This window comes from Pieris rapae, chromosome 1 (genome assembly GCF_905147795.1).
Source record: "Pieris rapae chromosome 1, ilPieRapa1.1, whole genome shotgun sequence".
Taxonomy (NCBI): Eukaryota; Metazoa; Arthropoda; class Insecta; order Lepidoptera; family Pieridae; genus Pieris; species Pieris rapae.
The window spans coordinates 12184301-12211657 of record NC_059509.1 but is presented as its reverse complement, the minus strand read 5'-3'; the positions used below and the strand labels follow the sequence as shown (position 1 = coordinate 12211657).

At 33.0% G+C, this 27357-nt stretch overlaps 2 protein-coding genes across 2 annotated transcripts in view; both read left to right on the top strand.

Moving 5' to 3' along the window:
- The window catches only part of LOC111001558 (neural cell adhesion molecule 1), a 93579-nt gene extending 75979 nt beyond the window's left edge, over positions 1–17600 (top strand). Inside the window, exons 7-18 of the mRNA XM_022271487.2 lie at positions 685–830; positions 1046–1196; positions 3971–4101; positions 4276–4435; positions 6590–6751; positions 11039–11173; positions 11774–11977; positions 13199–13348; positions 14070–14187; positions 14946–15073; positions 16475–16578; positions 17416–17600. Of these exons, the coding sequence (XP_022127179.2) occupies positions 685–830; positions 1046–1196; positions 3971–4101; positions 4276–4435; positions 6590–6751; positions 11039–11173; positions 11774–11977; positions 13199–13348; positions 14070–14187; positions 14946–15073; positions 16475–16578; positions 17416–17529 (1703 nt within the window). The 3' untranslated portion in view covers positions 17530–17600. The remainder of the gene's footprint in view (positions 1–684; positions 831–1045; positions 1197–3970; positions 4102–4275; positions 4436–6589; positions 6752–11038; positions 11174–11773; positions 11978–13198; positions 13349–14069; positions 14188–14945; positions 15074–16474; positions 16579–17415) is intronic.
- A 3429-nt stretch (positions 17601–21029) lies between these two features.
- LOC111001557 lies at positions 21030–23639 on the top strand. Its single transcript, XM_022271486.2, has 6 exons — positions 21030–21311; positions 21447–22055; positions 22137–22206; positions 22296–22849; positions 22944–23013; positions 23209–23639. Exons 1-6 carry the CDS (start codon positions 21060–21062, stop codon positions 23547–23549), a joined length of 1896 nt encoding a protein of 631 aa, XP_022127178.2. The 5' UTR covers positions 21030–21059; the 3' UTR covers positions 23550–23639.
- Positions 23640–27357: the final 3718 nt, after the last annotated feature.

Sequence of the window (27357 nt, the reverse complement as noted above, 5' to 3'; positions counted from 1 at the left end):
GACCCAATTTTCTCCTTAATTTACTGTTAGCCATTTCTTCTTGCAATGGCATGTAATTCATTGCTGCCTACTTCTTGACTACAAAGTATATTTTATACATATAAAATAGGTGAATTATATTGTACTTGTTATATGATAAAAATAATAACGTATCAGCAAAGTAAAAAAAAATCTAAAAATCCTAACAATGTAGCTTCATTTTTATTGGACCATAAAATAAATTATTAAAGAGATTACTGAAATAAATAATATCGGTGTATAACATTAACGCGTTCGAGAAAGATTTCATTCTATTATAATTCGGCGTTGTTGCAAAGAGCAGCCTGGAGTAGTGTTGGCCTAATGGCTTAAGAGTACATCTCTGAGGTTCGATCGCCGGTTGTGCACGAATAATCCGTCAATTGGTTATTGGCATATTTTTTCAATATTTGGATTAAGATATCTATCTCAGATGTTCAGAAATGGATTAAGATAGGTTATTGGGTTTAGGCGTTAGAACCAAAAAGTTGACCTGTCAGTCATAGGAGGCTGATCACCCACATTCCTATTAGATTTAAATATTATCATGAATAAGATTCAGAAATCTGAGACCCAAGCCTAAAGAGGTTGTACAGCAACTGATTTATTTATGTTATACCTACTTCGAAATAAGGATAGAATTGTTTACAATCTTAATTTTTTCAGTGGCTCCTCTATCTGTGTCTCTACTGAATCGGCCACAGCAGCTTCTGGCTGGTTCAGCAGTTACACTTCAGTGTGTCTCCGAAGGAAGCAGACCACCAGCTCTTATCACATGGTACAAGGATAACAGAATTTTTGAGAAAGAGAGGGTGAGAGACTATGCTTATTTTTTTCTTACTTTCTGATATAAATACCCTATACAGGTGTGAAGTCATTATAAGTAAGTTATTTAACATCTGCAAGACCGAGTTACAGAAACTAAATTTTTTACTCCAACTGACTTCAGTCGAAGACACTAAGTTGGAGCACGTGACTTTGTGTTGAAGTTTTAATTGCTTGATATATTTTGCAATGTTTTTCTTAGATTGCCGAAAGAGCTAACGAAACGTGGTCAGTTAGTTCTTTGGTCTTTCACCCGACGCCAAGTGACAATGGAGTGATAATAAAATGTGTAGCTACAAACCCGAGACTTCCCGCAAAGACAATTGATGATCAGTTTGAATTAAACGTTGTATGTAAGTACAAATAAAGTGAAATTTAGTTTTTATTTTTTTTTATAGAACAGGGGGCAAACGGGCAGGAGGCTCACTTACCTTAGGCATACCGCTGCCCTTGGACACTCTCAATGCCAGAGGGCTGGTGAATGCGTTGCCGGCCTTTTAAGAATTACTGGTAGTTAGAACTTGTAAAAGTGAAAAGTCAAAAATAATTTATTCATATAGCTAATTCAATGTATACTTATGGACTTCAAAAAAGAAAGATCAATTAAATGCTTTTAATTTATGCCAGTTCTCAGATCAAGGGCGTAAAACGAAAGAGAAGAACTGGCAATAAGCTCTCCGCCACGCTTTTTAACCGCCAAGTTTTTTGAAAAAAAGTAGCTGCACCATTACACCTTGTTCGACATATACAGATTATGAGTACGATAATGTTGCCATAGTAATTTTTTTTAACTACATAGACCATTAAATATTAGAACAAATTTAACTCGGAGGAAACAAACAAACATTTTAAATCATTACTTTGATAATTATGGCTGAAACTCAGAAATATTTCTTTCATTTTCATATTCATTTATTTACCGTAATATCGTAATTTTTTTTATCGAAATGATTGTTTACTCTTATGAACAGGTTGCTACATTCAGATTTTAATAATTAAATTTCTTATCGTACCGTACATTTAAAAAAATGTGTATTTAAAAGTTTTATTAAAATGCCCTAGGTAACTTAGGGTTCCTGTAGACCCCGGAGCTAACCAAATTGTGTTTTAAGAACTTCAGCCTATCTTAACCCTTAGCACCACACGCTACTTCTGGCCACGCAACTACACACGTGGGGGAGCGTGGTCCCCCAAAAAGAAAAATTATATATCAGTGCCATTTTTATCACAAGACCAGTTTCTTTTTAACTCAATAAATAAAATGCATTTACTGAATAATATAAGAGTATTTATTTATAAATTTAAACAAAAAAATAGACATTTCTAGTGTCATACAAAATAAGTTACAAAAACTACTTAAAATTTTAAGAGGTAACTTTAGGAAGAAGTTGTGACTTTAAATTAGGGACAAAAAATGAATTGAGTCTTTTTATGTAGTTACTCTAATCTTATTTATTACAAAACAAGCATTTAAATCTTTGTAAATACTCAAACGTCTAAAATCACAAGAGGAATGCACATAGTACCTAGCAAATATCAAAAATCAGTCAAATTGAGGAACATTATTTCAGTCTCCATATTTTCTATCAAAATAATAATAATAGCCTAATTAATGTTTTTTTCTGACATTCGACAAGCCTCTAGCATCTTCTCTTGCTGATTTGAATATTCCTGTTAGAAACATCAACCCAATAATTAATGTCAAAATTTCGTCTCAATTGACGTGGTAAGTGTAGGCTGAGTCAGATGTATGATTTTCTGAATAATTTGTGATTTTTTCATTCGTATGTTCTAAAATCAAATCAATCATATCTTGAGTAAATAGACAAGACCATGCTTCCAATGGAGGAGACATTTCATTCTTGGCTTGTGCAGGGCCTCTCAGACCAGGCAAATGAACAATAATGTTATGAGCTGGCACCCGAGTGATCACCGATCGTGACGGTGGTACTGTTTACCATTTATATCTGTTTTTGCCATAATAAGCATTGCTGTTTTGGCGTTGTTCATAGTTGTCACTTGAGTCTTCGTTTTCAGAGATACTTTCCGCTTCTTTTTCACTTTCGGTATCGTGATCACTGATTTTAGACTACGCGTCACTCAAATCCGATGATGGTTCCGGAAAAAATGTCCTCATTCTCATTTTCATCTAAGTCTAACTCATTTAAGAGATTTTCTATCTGCTGGGGATTCAAACTTTTATCCATATTGCGCAACTAACCTTAAAAGAGGCAAATAAATAAGAAAATGATACTACAAATAAACTAACGTAATTACATTCGTGGGGGACTAGGCTCCCCCATCGACTCATACCTCTTAAACTAAGAACAGTAGCCAGGTGCGCATCAACTCCCCGTGAGATCTTGGGCGGCACTGAGAATACCCGAAAACTCAAGCGCATCGGGTTTAAAGTACTTAAAATATTTGCTACAATCGGTGCGGTGGGGGACCTAGGTCCCCCGCGTGTGGTGTTAAGGGTTAATATATATATTTCTTGTGTGCGTGTGTATGTGACTGAACTCCTCCTAAACGACTGGACCGATTTCGACGAAACATTTTGTGTGTGTTCAAGGGGATCTGGGAATGGTTTAGATTCACAATTTTGTCACAATGTTTTTTTAATTAATTTTCAATTTATTAGTTGTTGTTGATTTTGGAATGTTTTACATTGGATACTATCACTACCATCGCAGTGTCAAATTTTAAATAATATTCGAATTTTAATTTTAGTCTGTCCCGAAATTTAAAAAAAGTTTTGTTATCATTGTGTCATATCGTGTGTGACCATGTGCTGGATCGTTAGATATTGTCATAACATTTGAATAATAATTTTCATCACAATGGCTTATTGAAAATTGAAATTTTGAAATTAAAGACGTGTAGACAGGACAACGTCTGTCGGATCCGCTAGTAGTTATATACAATAGTGTTAAATATTCATGAATGTTATACATAACTACTTTAATGATGTAGTTTGTGATTATTTTTACATTTATTACATAACATACTGAATCATATTTAGAATTAATAAGATAATAAACTTAATTGGCCAGCTAATTGGCTTAAAACATTTTTTAATCTAAAAACTACGTGTGAGACCAGTAATAATCACTCAATCGTCTTCCAGATAGTCCCTTGGTGACGTTGACTTTGGGCAGCACTCTGAACCCTCATGATATAAAGGAGGAAGATGACGTCTACTTCGAATGTAACGTGCGCGCTAACCCAAAGGAATATAAGATATCATGGTATCATAATGCAAGTATCTCTTTCAACAATTAAATTATAGAAGCACTAAAAATCTATGTTATTTATAATGAAACCACTTCCATACGTAATCGAAAGAGTTTCCGCAAGAACTGGAATATAAACTTAAATTGTAAAATAGTATGTTTTTTCTTAACAACATAAATATCAAAGTAAATATTGCAGGGCAGCCCCGTAATACAGAATATGAGGTCTGGTATTATTCTCAGTAGTCGATCGTTAGTCTTACAAAGACTCACTAGACAAGAAGCAGGATTGTACTCGTGCAAGGCGACCAACGCAAGGGGCGAGTCATCAAGCGAGGCAGTTAGATTAAGGGTGCAATGTAAGTGGTGTGCGATTGAATTACACAGACATTTTAAGAGATATAGAGATATATCACACCTATCTAACTATCTATATCTATGAACGAAAATTATGTTTCAGATAACTAGTCTTAAGAGATAATAATAATACAGTTGTGCATTACATCTTATCTGATTTACATTTTACTCAATCTAGTGGCACAAACACGGATAACAGAATAGATAAAAAACTGTATTAACGCTTTTGATATAAGTTGTAATCTAATAACAAACAACTGTATTTAAAAGATAAGTCATATTATGTATATGTGAATGAAACATTAAAAAAATAATTATTATTTATAAAATAAAATGTAAATAAAAAAATAATATCTTAAAAAATTCGCAAATACTTTATATTTATTTTATTGTTATGTGTAGGTTGTATTTAAAAATTAATTTACATTGTATAGATTAAAAAAAATTTTTTTAAGTATTTTAAATTAAATTATATTTATTTTATACTAGTCAAAATCAGTGGATTTTTCTCGCTTACACAAAAGTTAAAATAGAGATCATTAAAAATGTGTTATCTTTATTATCTTAATTATCTTATTTTTGAGCTTAACTATGTGTATTTTTTAATCTATTTCATTGATTATTTTTTATCATTAAATGATATTTTGGCGAAATTTATCTCTTTAAATATATCAAGTTAATAATCACAAAGACAAAATTTAAGATTACGATCTAGCCAAATTTAAGACTAATAAGTAGAAAGTATTCAATGAAGTGGTATACAATACTTTCTTGTGATAGTATTTGTTAGTAGTGGCTAACAATCTCTATTAAGACACTCTATTTTTATGTTTTTTTTTTCCACTTACCATTGTTCAAGCTCTTTTCAATCATAGATTGATTTTTCTCGATAATTTCTAGATATTCATTATTAAATTATTAAAGTAAATCCTGAACGTAAACCATGAAGGTACCATCAATTGTGAAGTATAAATAAAGCTTACTTGGTTGTGTCGGAGGCTATTTATCAAAGGTCCATAATTTTGAGTTACTGCTGTTAAATGTATGCCTTGGCTTATTTACATAACCTCACATCGGATACAACATAACAATAAAATGTCACTAGGTATGAATTACGGAGTAATAAATACTCATGCCTGCGTGTATATATTCAAATGATTCTGGTCGGATCGACGAGTCGTTTCCTTCCTCCAGCAATTACGGCAGAGGAAGCTTACTTCTAGTAAATCATCAAAATTATTGCCTAATATCAGGGCAATTGCCCGGGAACTGGCAATATGTTGTTTTGCGGGTACACTTTAATTCATAGAGCTTTGTTTTAGTTCGGCCGACCGGAATAAATTTCCTTTCAAATCCCGTTTTGTGTCATGTTGCGGGTGCAGGTAATGTGCGTTTAATGTTCTTGTGTGGGTTTCAGCGCTAAATGGATATTAAATTTGTACACGTGAATAAAAATATCCATCAGTATTCGGCACTCAATTCAGCAACAGCTCGTGCATTAATAAGCTTTTCAATTTTCACTTAATACCTATCATTGTTCGTTTGGTTTACACGATAGCATTCGGTAAATGTTGTTATGATTTAAGCGAGACCGTGAGCAGTGTTGGCCTAGTGGCTTCATCGTGCGCCTTTCATACCTGAGGTCGTAGGTTCGATCCCCGGCTGTGCACCAATGGACTTTCTGTCTATGTCCGCATTCAACATTTGCTCGAACGGTGAAGGAAAACATCGTGAGTAAACCGACATGTCTTAGACCCAAAAAGTCGAAAACGTGTGACACTGGAGGCTGATCACCTACTTGCCTATTAGATTTAAAAATGAACATGAAACAGATTCAGAAATTTGAGGCCGAGACCTATGATTTAAAAAGACAATCTAATCAATAAAGTCAATCTAAGGATTTTTTTCGCAAGCATTAATTACTTACGTGATAAGCTAGATTTAGTTTTTATCAATAAGATCAGAAAAGGCTACTTACAGTAGATCTTTAAAGATATATATAAGATAAAGATACAATGTTTATAAGATATAAATTTTTGCAAAGATAACACTGCTCTAAGCGCCCCTAATCCTATAAATTTAACATTTGACAGTTAAAAGGTAAATTGTGAGTACGGTTCATTAACTCTAGGTTACGTACATATAATTTGTTTAAGATGCACCTGTGTGCGGAATGGCCTCACCCCAAGTGATTGGCGCGGCACTTGACGAGTCGTTGCATGTGCAGTGCTCTGTGCACGCGGATCCCGCTGACATCACGTTTTTGTGGCAGTTCAACAACAGTGGAGAGAGCTTTAATGTATCACCTGCGAGATATGGTAAGATATAATATAATGGGTGTTATGAGTTCACAAGAGTTGCTAGCTATATTGTTAGTTATGGATAGCTTTAGGAATATAAGTTTAATTTTTTTATGTTTTGTATTTAGAATAGTTGGTGTGGGATTTTGGAATTCTATCGTATTAGTAATTACTGTTAAGATAGAAAAATGTAGTGAAATAAATAAATAAATTATCAATCTATAGAACCTTCGTTTAACCAACAATGGGCGATTGTCAAAACCTAATACAACATAAAAAGGTTTATTTTTATAATAAGACACATTTTTTTGCTAAAGAAGCTTAGTTTGGATGAAATAGCTGCTCCATCTGGAAATGTGATGTCAGGAATATAGTAAACATTTTAACTAGCAGGTCTTCTACTAAAAATCACATACTGTAATAAAGACTTATCTTCGGTACAAAAATAAACGCATTAGTGTTAAAAGTAATAAAATGCCACTATGAGTAATTCCTTTGAAGGAAATTGTATATGTTAAATAAAATCTAGTGGATGTGTTATCGACACGCTAATATCTGTTTTATTATAAATTATATCAAACAATCATAGTGTCTGATTTGGAAACATGGAAATAAACATACCCAACCTCATCGGTTTTTCTCAGATCAGTGCAAACACGCCGTAATTTCTGAAAGGATAACAATCTTGAGTTGTCAAAAAATTCAAATCCTAAAATAATAACAAAATACCGCGCGATATTAAAAGACATCGATACTACGATTAAAAAGATCGATATTATATATAAACAATGATGTGCAATTTTGGTTTAACTGATAAATTGAATAAAGATTGTGTTTTTAATTTAATGTTATTAAATAGTTAATTATTTATATAAATCATTCTTGAACGAAATAAGAATTTAAAGGTTTGATGGATCTATATGGATACTAGCGGATCCGACAGACGTTGTCCTGTCTATACGTCTTTAATTTGAAAATTTCAAACTTTTTTTAATAAGCTAAAACATTCTGGACCATTTTGATGAAAATTATTATTCAAATGTTATGACAATATCTAACGATCCAGCACATGGTCTACAATAACACAATGATAACAAAACTTTTTTTTAATTTGATCGCAGCGCTAACTGTCGGGACAGACTAAAATTAAAATTCGAATATTATTTAAAATTTGACAGTGCGACTGTAGCGCCGTCTGTCGATATCCAATGTAAAACATTCCAAAATCAACAACTACTAATTAATTAAAAAAAACATTTAACTAAAAAAATTGAATGAATCTAAACCATTCTCGAATCACCACGAACACACACACAAAATTTCATCAAAATTGGTCCAGTCGTTTAGGAGTTCAGTCACATACACACGCACACAAGAAATATATATATTAAGATTAACAATATCTTTTACTGATATTGATAATTCGGACATTCAAGCAGGAAAAATTTGAAAAAATAGAACAGCTGATAGATTGAGATTCTAATCAGGAATATTTATTGAAAAATTACCGATAAAGGGTGATAATAAATAAAACAGTCAAGTCATAATTACTTGCAAATATTTAAATTTAAATAAGTCATATAAGTATGTTATGATACAGTTAGGAAGGTTAATAAAAATGGTTTTAAATTTACATTTACTACCAGTTCTCTACAAAATGTTTGCAAGTATCTGCAGCCATTTCATCATCCTCCTATCTTTTCCCTTACTTCCCATTCCTGTGGGAAGGAATGTGAGTCAAAGCAGAAATAATACACCCACCATATATTTACCAATCCAAGTTCGACCAGTCACCACAAGTACCACCCGTTCACGAGTACGATGCATGGCCAGCCATCGGCCCCCTTGTCATATTGTAGGGAAAGAGATATCCCGGCGCATGGACGATAAGTGACATTTCAGTACATGACGGACCAAATGTAACACGTTTTGCTTCCTTACATTCGTTATTTGAGTAGCCTCGCTGCTGACTATCGCCCCCGAGTCTTTATTTCTTAAGTTAATTTCTTTTTGAATTCATTCGCTTCCTTTTAACGTGTTTTTACTTCAAACACGTGTTCCTGACTAGCGATAAAAATGTATGCTTTGGGAAAATTTACTCGTTTTATACTGGCATATAATTTGGTATTGATTATTAGTATTATAGTTATGGAAGCTGCTATGATTTTTAAAATGGTGTATGTTTTTTTCACATATAAATATTTTCATAATAGTGATGAAGTTAAATGTAAATTTTTTTGAATATATTTGTAGATAGTCGTAAATATTTGGATTTAATAAGTCGTATATAATGTAGTACGCATGTACATTTATTAGAAGTATTCACGAAACATTCAGCTTAATATTAAACATAAACATTTTAAAAGGAAAATTCAACAACAATTAACAATTACTATTTTTTTACGAGATTTATGATTAATATTACCTTTGATAAACTCGTGTGGTAATTGATTTTTGGTCTACGTGAAAATTAAACACTCGCTGGTACGGTGAAGGGATTATCTTAAGAAATACGTGCCATAGACCCGAAAATCAACATCATATTGTGTTATGTAAAGAAGACTTTTAAGACATAAGAATATGATCAAGTATGTCTCAATCATATTCAAATATTGCATTGCCACTTTTTATTTTTAATATATTGATCACTATTTATGGTGACTCAACTATAAGACATAATGAAAATTATGTCTAGAATTTTCCCTGTATTATCTGTTGATGTTATATGAATGAAACCACGCAATGATAATCTTATTTCCTTCATATTATTATGATATATTCGGGGATGCATTAAATAATACAGGATAATTTTAAATAAAATAGATACATTTTTTACTTAATTGTATAAATTGTAAATGTATGGAATGATAATATGCTATGCTGCATGGAATGAGCCCTGGGTATTCTCTCGGGGCGTAGCACCGACTTAAAAAAAATATGTACTTATGTATACGCGTTTGAAGTTATACTTCTTTGGCGTAACAAGATAAAAATCTCTTTAATTTTTTATCTTTCAACCTGTTAGTTCATAAATGAAGAATGCTACGTTTTTAGAAAAAACTACACTATCAATAGAAAAAAGGTATTTAATACAGAAAGTTTTATTATAACGCATAATCTAGTTTAAGTTAATTATAAATTAGCAAAAAGAATTTATATTTGCAGCGCTGCATAGATATATAGGTATAATTACAAGTATAAACTGTCACAATTAATAAAAAATATCATCATAGTTGCAAGGCTTGGGCTAATCATTGTGGAATTCTATAATGCCTAAATTATGAGCATGTAGTATATAGCACGTGATAAAGTTTTTAAATATTACATATCAGACTGTATAATCTTATCACTTCCTGCTTTCATCACCGTACGAGAAATATTGACTGAAGATCCGGATGAGTCCGGTTCACGAGACATTTTCTTTTGCCAACTAGTGAACTGTGGCATCCACCCCTGGTGGAGGTCCTGCCGGGAAGATTCGAGTTCAATTGTTAAAAAACAGAGCATACACCTCTCTCGTAGGCCAGCAACGCACCCACGAAAATGGGCAACCATGGACGCTTATGATCTTCCTGCATGCTCGAAAGAAAAAAAACCATTTGTTAATCATAATAATATGATTTTTTTCCTATCGTCATGTCGCGCATAATATACAATGTATTTTTATATTGGAGCAGTGTTGCCCAAGAGCTTCAGCATGTAATTCCCTCGGGTCGTCGGTTCGAATCTCGGCTGTACCATTTTTATAAACTATATTTTAGGACTTTCTTTTTATGTGCATATTTAACAGTCGCTCGATTGGTGAAGGAAAACATCGTGAGGAAACCGGCTTGCCTTAGATCCAAAATTTCGACGGCGTGTGTCAGGCACCGGAGGCTGATACTTGCCTATTAGATTGACAAATGATTATAAAACAGAGAAAACTGAGGCCTACACCTAAAAACTCACTGACTTATTTTTAAACTTTCATATTCCTAATAGGTCAAGACTGACAAAAACGGGCATCTTTGGAGGAGGTCTTTACCCAAGTTCTTGTTAATTCTTATAAAATATATAATTACTAATAAAGTCTAAGCTAACCTACTAACATAAGTCAATATTTAGTAGTGTCTTTTATTAACATAACTTTTACACATTTAAAGAAAAACACTTTTTTAACGGATTGAAGTTATGTATTATTGTAAACTTATAATTATTTAAAATTATGTTTAAATAATTATAAGTTTTGTTAATGTAATATAGCAACTACCAACTATTGTAAAACGGGAAATAAAAAGGCTTATTATTATTGTTTATTCATAAAAGGTACATTAAATGGAAGCACAAGTGAGTTACGATACACACCAGCAAGTGAGAGGGATTATGGAGCCCTCACATGCAGAGGGACAAACGCGGTCGGCCGACAACTTCAGCCATGTATTTTCCAAATAGTACCAGCTGGTACGTATCACACAATATTCTATTAGTCTTATAAGTTGACGGAACATATATTAAAGAAACCGCATTGAACATTTTAGATGAATTCATTTTGAAATTGCCACATGTAGTATAATAATATTTGAACTACCCAAACAAAGTCAAGTTTCACTTAACTTGCAACAATCTAAATAATAAACACTATAATAAACTAATAGATTAAGGTTCTATATTTTAATATAAATTTATAACTTCTGCACTTCTTGCACCCATCATTTTTTTTATTTATTTCTATTCTTACTAGGGTTGCCTGGAAGAGATCGCTTGTTAGCGATAAGGCCGCCCGTTGCATCCCTTGTAATTTATATATACTGTGTTATTTGTATTTCTTTAGCAACGAAGTGTAAATAAATAAATAAATAAAATAAAATATAATTGTAGTTAATTCTAATATACCTAATAACTAACCTTAAAAACAATTTATATTTGAATAAATCAGAATTTCGTACTGGTTTCTTTCATAGCTTATAACTTTAAGATTTGCTTTAATAAATAAAATAGTAACATTACTAACATGGTAAACAGATTTGTAAGGGTTTTAATACAATACAATTCTACCACCAGCTCGACCAGCTCCGCCTCGAAACTGTACAATAATGACGGGAAATGACTCAACTTGGGAGGAATTATATAGAAAAGACATAATTGTCTATGTAGCTGTACGATGTGTGACAGGGTACGATGGTGGACTACCCCAGCTCTTGATTCTTGAAGCCTTCGATTCGATTACTGGAGTAACAAAATTTAACGTTACAGCTAATGAAACTGGTATGTTTTCATTAATGTTTTTTTTAAAGTTTGTTTAATATGTGGCAAGACAAAGCCTGATGTTGGTTACCACCAAACATCTACACAAATAGTATATTATATATAATATGATATATTCATAAACAAATCATTTATTTTAATAATGACTCGATTTTAAAATTATCATTGAAATTAGAATAATATTTTTAATTTCAATAATAATTTTTAAAAAGAACTGGAAATTACCTTATTAAGAGGCATTTGTTAAATCCATTGATGAAACATCAATGTAATCATATCGAAACTAATTAATACTTAATGGTGACAATGTTTTCTTTCAAATTATAATCAATAGGTTGTTCTTGAATGATAATATTATAGGAAATAGAACTATTAGATTTTCCTCATCAATTTTTTTATCAGAGTCAATCAATACCAAGTTTGATTTTTTAAATTACGTTACTGAAGTAACGTTATAATATTATGTATGTATTTATAATATTATGTAGTGATGAATCACTACATACTATAAAATAACTAATACACTACATATTATAAAACAAAGTCGCTTTCTCTGTCCCTATGTCCCTTTGTATGCTTAAATCTTTGAAACTACGCGACGGATTTTGATGCGGTTTTTAATAGATAGAATGATTCAAGAGGAAGGTTTATATGTATAATAACATCCATTAAATAGTGGAGAAGTAGTGTTATTTTTGAGGTTCTAATGTAAGTAATGTAAGCGGAAAAAATGTAAATAATTACATTTTTTCCGCTTACATTGCAAACACAGACTGAACCCTTTTAGACATTTATTTATTTATTTAAGATTATATAAGATTATAGAAGATTTATATGATGAGTATTCACTTTCAGTCATTATCAGACCGATGACGGCGTTATACATAATAATACTGATTCATTCATAAAGGGATATCAGCCGTACTCCTAAATTCATGTTTTGTATCGAAGATGTATAAAGTGAGATATGATGAAATAGTGTTGAAGCCAGAAGCTCTGTCTGTTCTTGACTGAATATTTCTACGAAGCTGTGGCTTCTTGACTGTAGTTTGTGTAGGTCGAGTCAATGTGCTGTTATCATCAGTAGTATGCTGTGAACCCAGCCTAATGAGTCGCTCCAGTGATTGTAGTAGCATATTTCACACCAATCAACCTGGCTGCGGCTATGGTACGTAGAATGATAAAAAGGAATGATAAATAACATAAGTTCCATAAGAACAGATGGGGTGGCCGTTTTCCTGATGCCTGCAGCAGTATTATGGTCCAGTGGCAGTTCACTTCGGTTAACAGTGCACTCGCAAAATGATAAAGGCGCTTCAGAACGAGTGCTTTTGCAGGCTCTTTCCTATCAAGACCCAGAAAGAAGAACAGGTATTTGTATACAGCGACGGTGTGTAGGATTGATTGCAAAAAACAACTTTAATAACATTATTTACTTGCTACACATTCTAGGTCAAATAAAGATAAAATAAAATATTTAATTTAGAAAATACTGCAAACATAATATGTTGTGTGTGTGTTTCTGGTATTTTATGCATATAAAATTATGCACTGTTGTCCTAGTGGCTTCAGCATGCGACTCATACCTGTGGTCGTAGATTCGATCCCCGGCTGTGCACTAATGGAATTTCTTTCATAGACCCAAAAGGTCGTCGACGTGTGTCAGGCACTGGACGCTGATCACCTACTTGCCTATTAGATTTAAAAATGATCACCAAACAGATTAAGAAATTTGAGGCCAAGACCTAAAGAGGTCGTAGCGCTACTGATTTATATATTTTATCATTTAAAATCATGCACTATAATGTTTCATACATTTAGTATTTACAAAGTTCAACAAATAAGATTGATACAACGCATTTATTGTTAGTTTTTAAATTGAAACAAACATCGTAGTTAACGTTATTTGCTATTATACTTTGCAATTTTTTATTTTATTTTACCAAGTTGTTCGTATTTTTTTATTATCTATTGAGTATTTGCTGTGCTACGGTTGTATATGAACGTTTCAGCACGTCATTAATGCGCATCTGTAAAATACAAGTAGTGTTTTTTTTTAATTCTAGATACTAATAAACTTCATTTGATACAGATGGAAGTCAAAGTACAATGGCGGGTGTGTCACGTGGTGCTTTTTTGGCAATCGTCATCGCAGTACTATTCTGCTCAAGCGCTGCCGTACTAGCCGGCTATTTTCTTAGAAAACGAAGGTTTGTTTCGAAGAAATGTTCTCAATAATGTAATGTAGTCGTGTTTATTTATATACAATAAAATATTATTGGCTTTTATTTGCGAACATACAAGCTTGTCGTACTCGTAAATAGCCATGAACAGTATTTCTAAATATTGCTATGATGATTTTAATATTACTAAATTTGAGATTATAAGTATACTTCTTTGGCGTATGGAAAAAAATAACTAAAATGCAGTAGTGATCAACGATACATATTAAAATAATTTAAAAAGATTTTATTTCAAATAAATTATTAGTAAATACTATCACCATCGTATATAAAATTGATTTAAAAACACCAAAATAATATTTATTTATTCAAACTGTTTAATTGTACTGTTACGAAACACGTGTTCTAAATATAAAAATACTAGAATATATAAAAACTTGAACATAGTTATCGATTTCCATGCCACCTAAACCTAACTTTACGTTGCATTTAGGTGTTGGTGTGCGCGCGCATCGTATAAATTCATTCTCATCTTTTTTCTCCACTGCGCCAAAAGAATTATTAATTCAATAATTTTGAGAAAAAAGCGTTCTGTATTAGCCAACGACTTGTCTTCTTAATAATATATTCTATTTGTCCAGTTTAAAATGAGAAGTAACAAACCACACATATTTGTAAGTCTGTAATTATTAATTCATAACATTTTATCTCTGTTCTTATGTGTTCTAACCGATCTTGAATGAAAAGGATATACTTCTTTTTTAAATATTTCGTCTTACTTACAGAAGCGGGACTGTTACAAAGCAGCAAACGCCAGAGCTTCAGCTAAATGCAGCAGATGGACAATATGTTGTGGCTTACACATTGAAGCCAGCAAAACATATACAACCAGACATTTTAAATCCGCCACCAGGTAAAAACTTCACTTTAAGGGCGCGTCATCTTGAACCTATAAATAATACAACGACTTTAGAAATTCAAACATCGACCTATGTTATCATTTGATTACAATAAAAACATCTGGTTATATTATTTTTATAATTACTCCCAGCTCTAGTCGCCATGCGGAAAGTAATATTTATGTTAGCAGTTAGAAAATAGTATTCGAATTCGTGAAATCCGTTGTAGAAATGTTATCTTTAGTTACACATAGATTTGGATCGTGCATTTTCATTAAGTTAAGAAGTTCTTCCTTTCTTGGCGAATCCTTTAAGGTCTTCGCAGTGAGGCTATGTAATTCGCTTCCTGACTATAATCGCTTAGATCCTCTTCTACGTTCTTTTAAATATCTACTATACAAACATTACCTGTCCTGTGTCCACATCTGTGAATTTGATCTCAAATTAAGGTGATTCATGTGCATTTTTTTTTATTTGTGTTCACTGTTTACACATGTATTTTGCACTTCTTTCTCTTGCCTTAACTTTTTTTTCTCATAGTGGTTGTCTAGAAGGGATCGCTCGATAGCGAAGCTAGTGAAGCCAGTTGATCTCTCTTTCATTTATTTTAACTGTATTGTAGATTTTGTAAAACAGGCCATAAATTTAGTACTATGTATGAGGTCGTCCTTAATAAATACATGTATTACATTACTGTATATAACAAACTGTTAATAATTAAATAAATAATATTTTGACTGTGTTATTATCATTCTAAATACACCATAATATTTCTTACGTTATCATTAGAATTTAATATATTTATAAATGTAATACTGTTTACTATTTTTTGAAAATAAATAATTGTGTGTTTAGTCTTAACGGTTTAAAATCAATCATCTTGTTGGGGAAATATAAAAATACTTTATTTGACTGTAAGCCTTAAAGCACTTTATACGAATCTTAGTATTGTAACGTCCGTGTCCCAGGGGCACATATCCTCGCTTTGTTCAATATTTTGTGTATCGAAAACCACTTATCTACTTCACGTCATGTTTACCAAATTTAATTTCGGTTCGAAATTTACGCATATTTTTCGCACTCTCTCATTTGTCTTTTGTATTCACATGCAAGTCTAATAAAGTTCTTCCTTGGACCTTAAGCTCGATTTAAAAATCTAAACTACTACTTTTAGATATTTTTTTCTGTAAGTGTATTTCACACTTAACTACTATGTGAACAGTGCACTAATTGTTATCCTTTTGGCCTTTGTGAAATATTATTTTACTCGTGTAATATGTATGTACTTAAAAATTAAGAAATGATAAAAAAATAATTCAATTTGTACCAGAGATACAGTCGGCCGGATTGAAATGTTTTAAAATACCAATCAATTTCAAATATTCATTAGTAACGTTAAAGAGCGCTTGTTCTAGATGGGTGCCCTCCAATCGAGTGTGTAGAGGCTGTCAAAAATGGCGCCCCCAATGGTGACGAGTGGACCAGCGAGCGGAGCTCCAATTCACAGGAGCAGCGAAATGTGGGTTAAACTATTTCACATTTATTTACATATCAATTCATGATGTTCGATTTTTAAATGTTTTCTTTATTTGAATATTATAATTCTTTTAAGATATCTGTGGTTATTAATGTTTTTTTATTATCTTTGATTTATGCCAGTATTTTTGTACTAATGTTTATGTTTATTATTTAAATAGAATAAGACTGGCGCTTTTTATTAAAACTTAAATTGTCTTGTCTACTTTGCGTTCAAATTCAGCAACTTTTTTGCTGATTGAGAAGGGCCGTGATGGCCCATTTTTTACAGTTCCGAGATTTCATCTCCTATTGACTTTGATTCTTCTCATTTTACCCCTTCCCATTTTTCTCACCTTCATAGTTCACAAAAATTTTTTTTATCAATAAATATAATATTGGATACTGCATTTACATGGCACGATCTTATCGAAATTACGATAATGTCGTTAAATTATTTAGATAAGATTTTAATGGTGACTAAGATTTTAGATTTAATCAGAATCTAATTAAATACTTAAACTATCATTATACTGTATATCTGTTACTTATTTTAATCTGAATTCATCAATTGTGTGTTACTTTTTCCTTTGGTAAAATATAAAATAATACCAATAGGTTATTATGATTTTAATAATCAGACATATATGTGTTGTAGTGACATTTTCTTGTCACGGGTCCTCTATTGAGGCTTATGAAAAAATGTAATCGTCCTATGCTTAAAATTCTGACAGTCTTGAGCTTGATGGTCGGTCGGGCTGTGATAGCCATAATATACCAATGATGTGGACTTGTTTTTTCTTGTATAGAAGCTGCGTATATAACGATACAATTATTACAGTCGTTGGCGTCGCCCAAAAGTACGTCAAGCAAAGCAACATTAAGTACAGCAACCTTGAGCAGAAGGGAACACTTAATTGCAGAAGAAATTCCGGGGCCAGAGAGTTGTGTATAATGGAAATCCTGTAAATTTATTGTATGTTGACTGTGAAAATTGTGATAATGTAAATACAGATTAGGAATATTTTTGTTGTTTCTTTATACGCAATTAAATTCCAAAAGCAATTAATATTGATTATCCCCAATTGTATTTCATATGTACGCGGTCTCACCTGCGTTAATATGTATTGTCATTTTATACCTTTTTTATCACCTGGTGTTAAGTGATACCGCCATTACACACTGACACTCACATCGCCAGAAGAAATGATCTTTTCTTGAAGGAGCCTAAGTAGAATTGGTTCGGAAATACTTCTGAGGGCAGCTGGTGACTGTACAAAGTACTAACATTGATCTTAAAAATTAATGATGGTGGTATAAGGGAATAAATAAAGGAGCCAATCTTATAATATGATATAAAAAATATTATCTTATCTTAGGCCTACTGAATATATACAAAAAAAAAAACAAAAATCTTAGCGGTTAGAGGAGATGGGTTACAAACGTGTGTGATACAAACATACGAAGTTTTATAATATTTTAATTTAAATTCATTTATTTTTTATTAAAGGTATATAATATATCTAATATAGACAGATACACTGGCCGTGCAGGTATTTTTCGGGCAGTTGTCGATCAGGATCGCTTTGTTTTTGTTCAATTTAACCCTAAGACAACTCTGCGCGATTTCTGATAAAAACCACGCTTTGTCGCTCTGTCTCTTCTCTCTTCGAAGACACTCTATAAAGAATAACGGCTAATGTGCTCACCAAGACTTTCACTTCTGGCCACCACTTGTAGAATCTTAAAAAGAAAGCCTAAAATCCACCCAATGTACCAGCTCTTTTTCTATATATTACCGTATTTAACTAAGAGCGTCTCGAATCGTCGACGACTAGTCACTTTGCGAACGGCTTGATCCCTCGTGATCATCCGGGTTTAGGGATCCGTTTGGTGTTGATGTGGATTATCATTGTATCTTCTACCGCATTAACCATGCAGAGTGTTCAGAGGAGTTGTTCGGATTAAGTGAGTTTTATCAGCGGACGTAAGGGTAAAATCCGAATCCACCTGTACGTCCGTCGTTCCAGAACTGAGCGTTTTTAAAGCAGTATGAGAATTGCCAGTTAGGTTTAAGATAACAATGTTTGCGTCGAGAACATATCTTGTGTTCCCTTCTTCTTAATCAAATTAATTGTCAGGAAAGTTATTATTATGATTTAAAAGAATATTAAAACGAATCACATACACTTTTACCTTTTATTTATTTATCGTTACCAATATAAAAAACGTACGAATTTTGAAAACATAATGTCTTAAAGGATTTATTAATCACATTTTATTATAAGTTCAAAATACATGGTCGTGTTTCCACAACTATTGTAAGATATAATTTTATGTTACAATATAAGTAAGCAAATATCAGCGTAGATACACATATGCGTAAAGATCAGAATTCTTTGCGGGGCCAAAATGAACCCAACTTTTCCGAGTATGTGCTCATTTGCCTCATAATTTTTCATTGAGCAGCCGAGAAATCCTCCAATTAAGATTCTCTTTACCGCTCGAGAAAAGAAAAATTACACTGAAAAGGGACACTCTTCACATGTGTTTACGAAGATTCATGACCCCCAAATTTATCCTCGCCCTAACAAACCGTTTGTGAGCTTCTTTATTGCGAAATATTTTTGTAAATTAAATACAGTTAGATATAAATCACACCCACTCATCCACTTCATTTAATAAATTTCAAAGCCCTGTGTTGGTATTATTTTTTTATTAACGGCAATGACTACCTGTTTACTACATTTCATTAGTGAAAACAATAATTGTCTTTTATTAACATAGCTTTTACACATTTATATATACTTATACTTAACACTTTTTACCGGATTAAAGCTATGTATTACTAAACTTATAATTATTAAACATAATTTTAAATTTTTTGCGGTTCGCGTGCTTTACAACGTGCGTGGTCACGGAAACGTCGGAAAAATTTCCGCCGCACGGCGAAACTCGACCGCAAGGTACTGCTCCGAGCACTCAGGAACTGCTTGAGCGGTCCGTGTGTTGCGGATAAGAATTTAGTATGGAAACTGCGGATCTATAGCTGACTGCTCTATAGCTGTTGCTTTTGACTGCAACATGCGGTCCGTCCATAGCCAGCATAACTCATACATATTAGAGAAAACCATTTAGCTGGATTTTGGTGGGTTCATTCAGGGTGGGGTATAGATCAAAGCAAAGACGTAAACTATAATCTCACATAATTTAGGGAGACAATAAATTCACTCACCTATAAGGAACCGTAAAATTTGGTAGGTTGATTGAGTTAGTATTTTTATTGTTTAGGGTCGCGAATCATTGGTGAATGTTTGAGTAGTAAAAGCATTTTACGATTGTTTTCACGGAAGAATTTGTGGCCCGTGAAATGCCCTACCACACTCATTTTCTTCCTAAATCGAGCGACATACTTGAGATACATTATTTTAATGGATACACTTTTTACACGGCTCTCGAAGCTAAATCACGTGTCCCAGTTTTATAATACTTGCAAACTCATGTATATAATTTAACTTAGTCTTGTATATGTGGTTTTTATGTAATGTTTTAGCTAAAAATATCTTACATAAGAAAGATTACACGCTGTACTTTTAAGATTACACGTTTTCCATCGGATTAAAAAAAAATCAAATCAACTACGGAATAACCCAAATAATTTGTTTTATTGATAACATATACGACGACATAGTGAGGCTTTTATCACTTCTGTGGTGGGACGGGGGGGCAAGCGTAAGTGGAATGTACTCAGTCTCAGTAAATTGCAATGTCTATGCAACCGTATATACTTAAAAATCCTGCCTACGTACAAACCAGAATAGGCTTTGAAAAGTGGTATGAAAATACTACTTTTGTCGATATTAACGTTAGCGTGTAAAAATAGAAAAATATTCAAACCTAGTCTGAAATGGTGTCAAAACTACACCACCCAAAAATAAAACATTTTACATTTACTTCTAAATATACAATTGACAGCAAACTCTTGGCGTTCTCTGTTCTTATTCTATATCGAAATATGTATTTTATTTTCTAATTTTCTATACATACATAAAATAATTATTATCAAACACATGATGCCAAAATAGCTCTTTAGTTTTTAAGGTCGACTATACTTAGTTAAAAGATAATAAACGCCCAGTTGGTTTTTTGTTAGCCCTGTAATTTTATAGTAGAAACAAATACAAACATTAGAAACAATACAACAAATAAAGCCAGTGGACACCCAGCTTCAAACAAAGAGTTTCATTTAACATACATTTAAACATCCCTCCGACAACCGACACCGAACTAAACTTATGTGTCTTTTGTGTATTTTTAAAAACATATTGAATATATCTTGTATCTGTCCAACACTGAATACGAAGACGTGTTCAAATAATTTACATTTCATTATCCGATATTTATCTGATCATTACGATCAGTATTTTGATAGTGAATTTGTATATAAGCACGGAAAAATGTAACGGTCTAGTAAACATAACGAACATGAAGACAACAATAGTGCTTCTAAGTCTAGTATGCCTTGGGTGTGCAGCACCTAAGGCAAAGAAGAACTTCCAGGACTACTTCGAGGAGTTCTTGGCTATCAGTGAAGCTTTAGAAGGTGCTCATTTAAGCCGCCAGACAGGGAATTACATGGGATTCGATACATTCCGTGCGGGTCTGAATGCTATCGACGCTCCAATTAAGTTTACACAACTAGCCAAAGATTTAGAACGTTTGCCCGAGTACAGAGCAGTGAGTATCGCATTAAGTCTATAACGATATGTGTGGAGTTATCATTCTGTCCTCGTCTCGAACCTTATTGTATCAATTGTAGTCTATTAATTTGGTTTACTCTACTTATACAAGATTTTTTTCTTACCTTTTCAGCTGACAGACTTCTTGAAGAATCTGACTATCGATGTCAACTACTATGTCAAACGTTACGAAGATTACGTTGCCAGAGTAAACTCATTTAACCCTGACAGTACCAAGAGTGGCCAGCACAGTAGACAGCGTCGTCACCCTATCACTGGAACTACTTTGGATACCAGCATCGTGGACACTGTCAGTATGCTTCCAAGGAGGCAGCTCCGTCAGCTCTTCCATGAAAAGATGGCTCACGACGAATTCTTCAGAGGCGTAATTGAGGCAATCAAAAGCGATAGATTTAAACAACTCTATAACGCTCTTTGGGCTAATAGAACTTTCAGAAATATTGCCGACGCCCTGGAGGATAATGCATTATCCCTAAAATATCTGTTTGAGGAATTACTTCCAGCATTCTTCGGACAAAACACACCACTTTACGTTTCTTTCCAAATGCAATTTGACGAATTTTTGGACATCATTATTGCGTTGGAGGGTGGCCATTTCGTCCGTCAAGTAGTACTAGCCTACAGTGCTCATCCAGAATTCTTAGAAGCCTTGGACTATGTTAACAATATTAGTTTGATAGGCCTCTACACACAGGTTGTTTCGCAAGCTGATGTACGTCCGGTAAGTCCCATTGCCTTACAAAATAACAGTTGTATTGTTATTTCTACGATTGAAGATATTCTTATAATATTTTGTTTCCAGATTGATGGCTACCTGAGAAGTAACGATATGTTTATTGCTTACTATATCGATCGCTTCCAACTTCTCATTAGTAAGTATACAAAATACTGCACAGTAATTTATATATTATCCGATTTTACTTTACTAAATATAAATTTATAACGTGTTTGCCATTTATAGAGTACTTCGCTGAAGAGCTATTGACTGATCAAATGAAACAAGTTCAAAACCACGACCTACACAAGAGGCAACGTCGTCATCCTACTACTGGAACGACGTTACACACTTGCATTGTGGATACCGTAAGTTTACTGCCCAGGAAACAACTTCGTCAACTGTATGACTACAAATATGCTACGGACAAAGTCTTTAAAAGTACCATTGACGCCCTGAAGAGCGAAGAATGGCAACAATTTTACAAAAAACTTTGGGAAGACAAGATGTTCAACGAAATTGTATCTACATTGGCAGAGCACGATCTAGATGTGAAGTATCTCTTTGAAGAGCTCGGACCAGCTCTTTTTGGACAAAATACGCCCATCTATTTCTCTTTCCAAAACCAGTTCGATGAGTTTTTGGACATCATCGTGCAATCAGAAGGTGATAACTTCGTGAGTCTTGTGGAGTCTTACATGAACTTCCCCGAATTTAGAAACAGCTTGGAATTCCTCGATAAAATTGACCTTCTTGATTACTACACAGTATTTGCCCAGAATGTGCCTGCATTCATATCGGTAAGTTACTTTTAAAACATAAAAAAATGTGAAATTAAACTCAAACCCTGCACTGGATAACCAATAAATTCAATTAATCATTATTTGTTTCAAGGTTGACAGATACCTTAAAAGAAAGGACATCTTCGTTGCTTACTACATGGACCGTTTGAAATTAGTTGCTGGTAAGTTTATTAATTCTATAAATATTGAACGTAAAACGCAAATTTAATCTCCTCAAAGAACAGTGGTAAAATTAATTTTGTGTTTGTATTATAACCATATCAGATCAACTAAAATATTGTTATATTGATAATGATTATTTGTTTATTATTGGGACAGTTGGGACCTAAAACCTTTTTTTATTTTTAATCTTCTAGGTTACATGAACTCGAACGTCACCTTTGACGGATTTGGAGAGGCCGCTTACACTAACAACCGTGTTGTTTCCGTTTCTGGCACAACCATGAGAAGTTTCATGGAAGATGTTGCTAAGCTCTTCCCCAAAACCAAGCTGGATGCTTTATATCAAGAGAAACTTGCTGAGAATGAGGAGTTTATAACCGCCATTGAAGGCTTCCGTGCTAATGCATGGAAAGAGGTGTACGAAGCGCTCTGGAGAGATGAGCAATTTAAGGAGTTGGCGGACCAATTCTCTGAGAATGACTTTGATTTGAGATACGTCATTGAAGAATTCGTCCCAACCCTCTGGGGACAATAACGAGTTAAATTAAGTTTACGCCTGTTAGGTTAATAGTTGTGATGTGATTTGTTAAACGCTCTCTAAAAGATAATAAATTTTCTGCATTTACTTTTGGGTTTCATTACATTAAACACACACAGATCAATAAAATAAGCAATTTTTTTTTTGTAAAACTATAACACATATTGTTATATGTATCTCACATATAATATTCTTAACGCAAGTTTGTTGGCGATAGCTGAGATGTTCAAATAAATGGAACACTCTTTTCACTTCTTCACTATCTAACTAACTATCAACTGTCTTTGAGAGTTATACAAGAGCTTATAACTAACATAAAATCAGGGGTTGTAAGGTTGCAACGCTAGTATTGCGTGTACCAGTGTATAGTTATGGATATGTCGCAGCCAACTTGTTTAATTAGCCGTTCCAATATTAGCCTAGTCGTTGAGGTAAACGGCACCGTTTAACTAGCAGCCTGAAAGATATTCAGCCAGTTGATCAAACAGCTAGGCATATGACATGAATCGTTGACGTTTCATTACTCGCCTGGCCTGTTGACTGTTAATTTCAATGTAGTTCCGCTTTCAAACTTGAAACGAAACTCTTCAAACTGTCAATATGGCATCGGCAAACCATAACTTTGATGGTGTTTTCCAAAGATTCATCAATAACAACAAGTACAAAGTAAGAGTGTAGTGACAATAATAATATGAATTTCTCTCAAGACATTTTATTTCTAATGAAATATTTTTATGTTTATGTTTCATCTTTTCTATTTTTATGTTTATGTTTAATCTTTTCTTTCTAAATGGCCTAAGCATTAGCCAGCCAGTTTATTAAATGTTGAAACAAATGCTACGGCTACCTTTCAGGCCGCTAGTTAAACAGTGCCGTTTAGTTAAAGGCTAAGCTGTTAATTGAACAGCTAATTAAGCTAGTTGGCTGCGATAGATACACATCTCTAACGGATGATTACCACGAACAAAATTAATGTAGTAATTCTTCTGTGTGGTTTTAATAACTCTTTTTAAGAATCCAAGTATTTTCGTGTTTTCTTTTCTGAGTATTTGTGTGGTGACAATGTATTCACCACTTGTGTGATTTATTCTTCTATTTCTTATGGTTGTTTGTATGTATAATTTTGTGCGACGTCAACGCCAGACATAAGGAAACTCGGTCTTTTCTAGTCCCTGTAAATGAAATCTTTTTAGAATAAGAACAAAGTCATTTTCACTAAAGGTAAAAATGAATGTAGTTATGAGTAAATTTTATATTAGGAAATTATTGGTATTATAATTAATCAAAATCAGGTAATTATCTGAAAACTCCCATAGCAATAGCATAGTTTTCGATCAAACTTATTTATTTCTGAGAGTGGCAATTCCATTTAACTAATACAGTTTTCTCTTAAGTATATATGAATTTTAAAACTGACGAAAACTTAATGGCGTCGCTGAAAATTTCTTTATTCAGTGATTTATTAGTAGAAAATGTTTATTTGGACATACTTTCTTCATCACCAAGTTGATTCTTCTACTCCTACTGATGCCGAATGCTCCGATAATAGTGTCGAGTCATGAAGGTCAGTGAGCCTCTTTAGCATACTGAAACGTTCATCTTTGCCTACCTCTTTCTGCTTTTGATTTTGCTACCTGATTGTATACCATATCTCCGATTTTAAACTTCAGTGTCATTGTTTTGCCTACTTTATCTTTATCTATGCATATTTTATCATAAGCGTTATCTATTATCTGCTTAGGTATGTTTATATATGCTCATGATAACATTCCTTCTGATAATGAAGTTCCAAGGGATTCCTTGTACAATTATGGCCAAGTAATAACTCGGATGACGTAAATCCAGTGCATTATTATATAGTTTTATGAGTGATTGCATTCTAATTTCACATAGTTTGAGGTGGGTAGTAGGGATGTAGGGAGTGGAGTGAGGTGAATAAAGAAAATATGTTTATTTTGGAACATCAAGGTATCACTTATTCCACGACATTAGGTAAATTTGAATCTGTAGGCATCTCTCGCACTCATCGGAAAAAAGGCAGAGGGTGTAGCCCGAGAGAAAAAGACGACGTAAAAACTCTCAGTACTCTTTTAAAAAAGCAAATCAACAAACAATACTTATTTTAAAACAAATATAGCAAATTCATTAGAAGTAACCTGCCCAGCACTAGTCCCAGGTTTTTATACAGCTTTTCTTAATTTTATTAAAAGGCAGAGATAAAAGAGCCTCTGGGATTTCATTAGAGAAGAGTATCCCTATTTTCAAAATCGTGCTAGGTTCCGAAAACCATATTAGAGATTTATTCTGCATTTGGAAATGGGGCATGAAAATAATTAACTCAAAATGTTATAGCGGTAAGAATGTTATTCGTAAATTATCGGGATATTTTCTTATGTACACAAAATATTATTATTTCCTCTTTGGGAATGTTAAAAACAATTTATTATTATATATATGACTTGACTGGTGGCCGGTGTCCAAGGACCGGGGAGATGATAAATCTTCATTTGCCTTGTTCGCACATCCGACCCGCCCCACCCAATTAGTTAACCCACGGCTGACATTACGCTCTACATACTCGGATTTCCGCTGTGGTCAACTATATCCATTTTCTTTATTATTGTACAAGTGTTTCTAACTATGCCACATGTAACCGGGTTTTATATACAAAATGCTGATACTTATACACTTCAGAAAAACGTTCACAACGTTGTGTATATTTTATGTACATAGCAGCCCTCTCGGGCTTCGCACAGGTATAAAATATATTTTATACCTGTGCGAAGCCCTTTTGTCACTCACAGAAAAATGATTAAAATGGATCCAATAGTTTTATAGAGATCTATATTAATTCAACATTGTATTTAAGGTATTTCATTGAATAAGGATTAATGGTGTATTGGTTAGAATCGCTTCGAATTTTAATCATTCGATTAAAAATGAAAAAAAATTAATTGTGGGATATCCAAAAGAGATAGACATATACCATCACGGAGTTTTCTGTAGACCTTCTTAATGTGAAAAATATTTAGTACAATAATGATAAATCTCGTAGGGTTCCGCTTGCGTTTGCAATGTAAGCGAAAAAAAGGAATTACATATATTACATCACATTAGACACCTTAAAAATAAGAGTATTTCTCTACTATTTAATGGATGTCATTTTACATATACAACTTTATTCAATCACTCTATCAATTTAAGAAAACATATCGAAATCCGTTGCGTAGTTTTAGACATTTAAGCATACATAGGGATATAGGGAGAAAGAGAGCGACTTTGTTTTATACTATGTAGTGATGTAATTTAACACATTAAGTGCTTTTTACTCGGTTCCAAATGGAGCGGGGCCTCCGACGGATCCGAATAATGTTTTTTTTAATAAAAATAATAATATACATTCAAACATTAATTCATTTATTAAATCAAAATTCGCCATAACAGTTTTGGTTTCCGGCTACTACTTTGTTTCCATTGTTTAAGCAAAAACAAAAAAATGAAATAATTGTGTTTATGCGTACAAATAAATATAACTTAATCAATTCAATTGTTGATATAGAGTTGATATAGAGAAGGAGGAAAATTTCCATTTACCTCCTTCTCTATATCCAAACAAAATTTCTATCAAACAAATAAAATTAAAATTTCCTTTTAAAGAATGCTACCATTCCATCAGTATTTTCTTTTGACGTTGTCACGATCAACTATCGTCAGTAAACCGACTTTACAAACGACGATTTTTTTGAGAGTATTGAGTGAATTTTTCTTTCGGTTAAAAAATTCTTATTTTATGTCTAAGCCACAC

Coding starts and splice junctions, on each gene's coding strand:
- LOC111001557 (XM_022271486.2), top strand. CDS start 21,060: ATGAAGACAACAATAGTGCTTCTAAGTCTAGTATGCCTTGGGTGTGCA. Junction 22,056..22,136: donor CGCAAGCTGATGTACGTCCG/GTAAGTCCCATT, acceptor TTTTGTTTCCAG/ATTGATGGCTACCTGAGAAG. Junction 22,207..22,295: donor TCGCTTCCAACTTCTCATTA/GTAAGTATACAA, acceptor TGCCATTTATAG/AGTACTTCGCTGAAGAGCTA.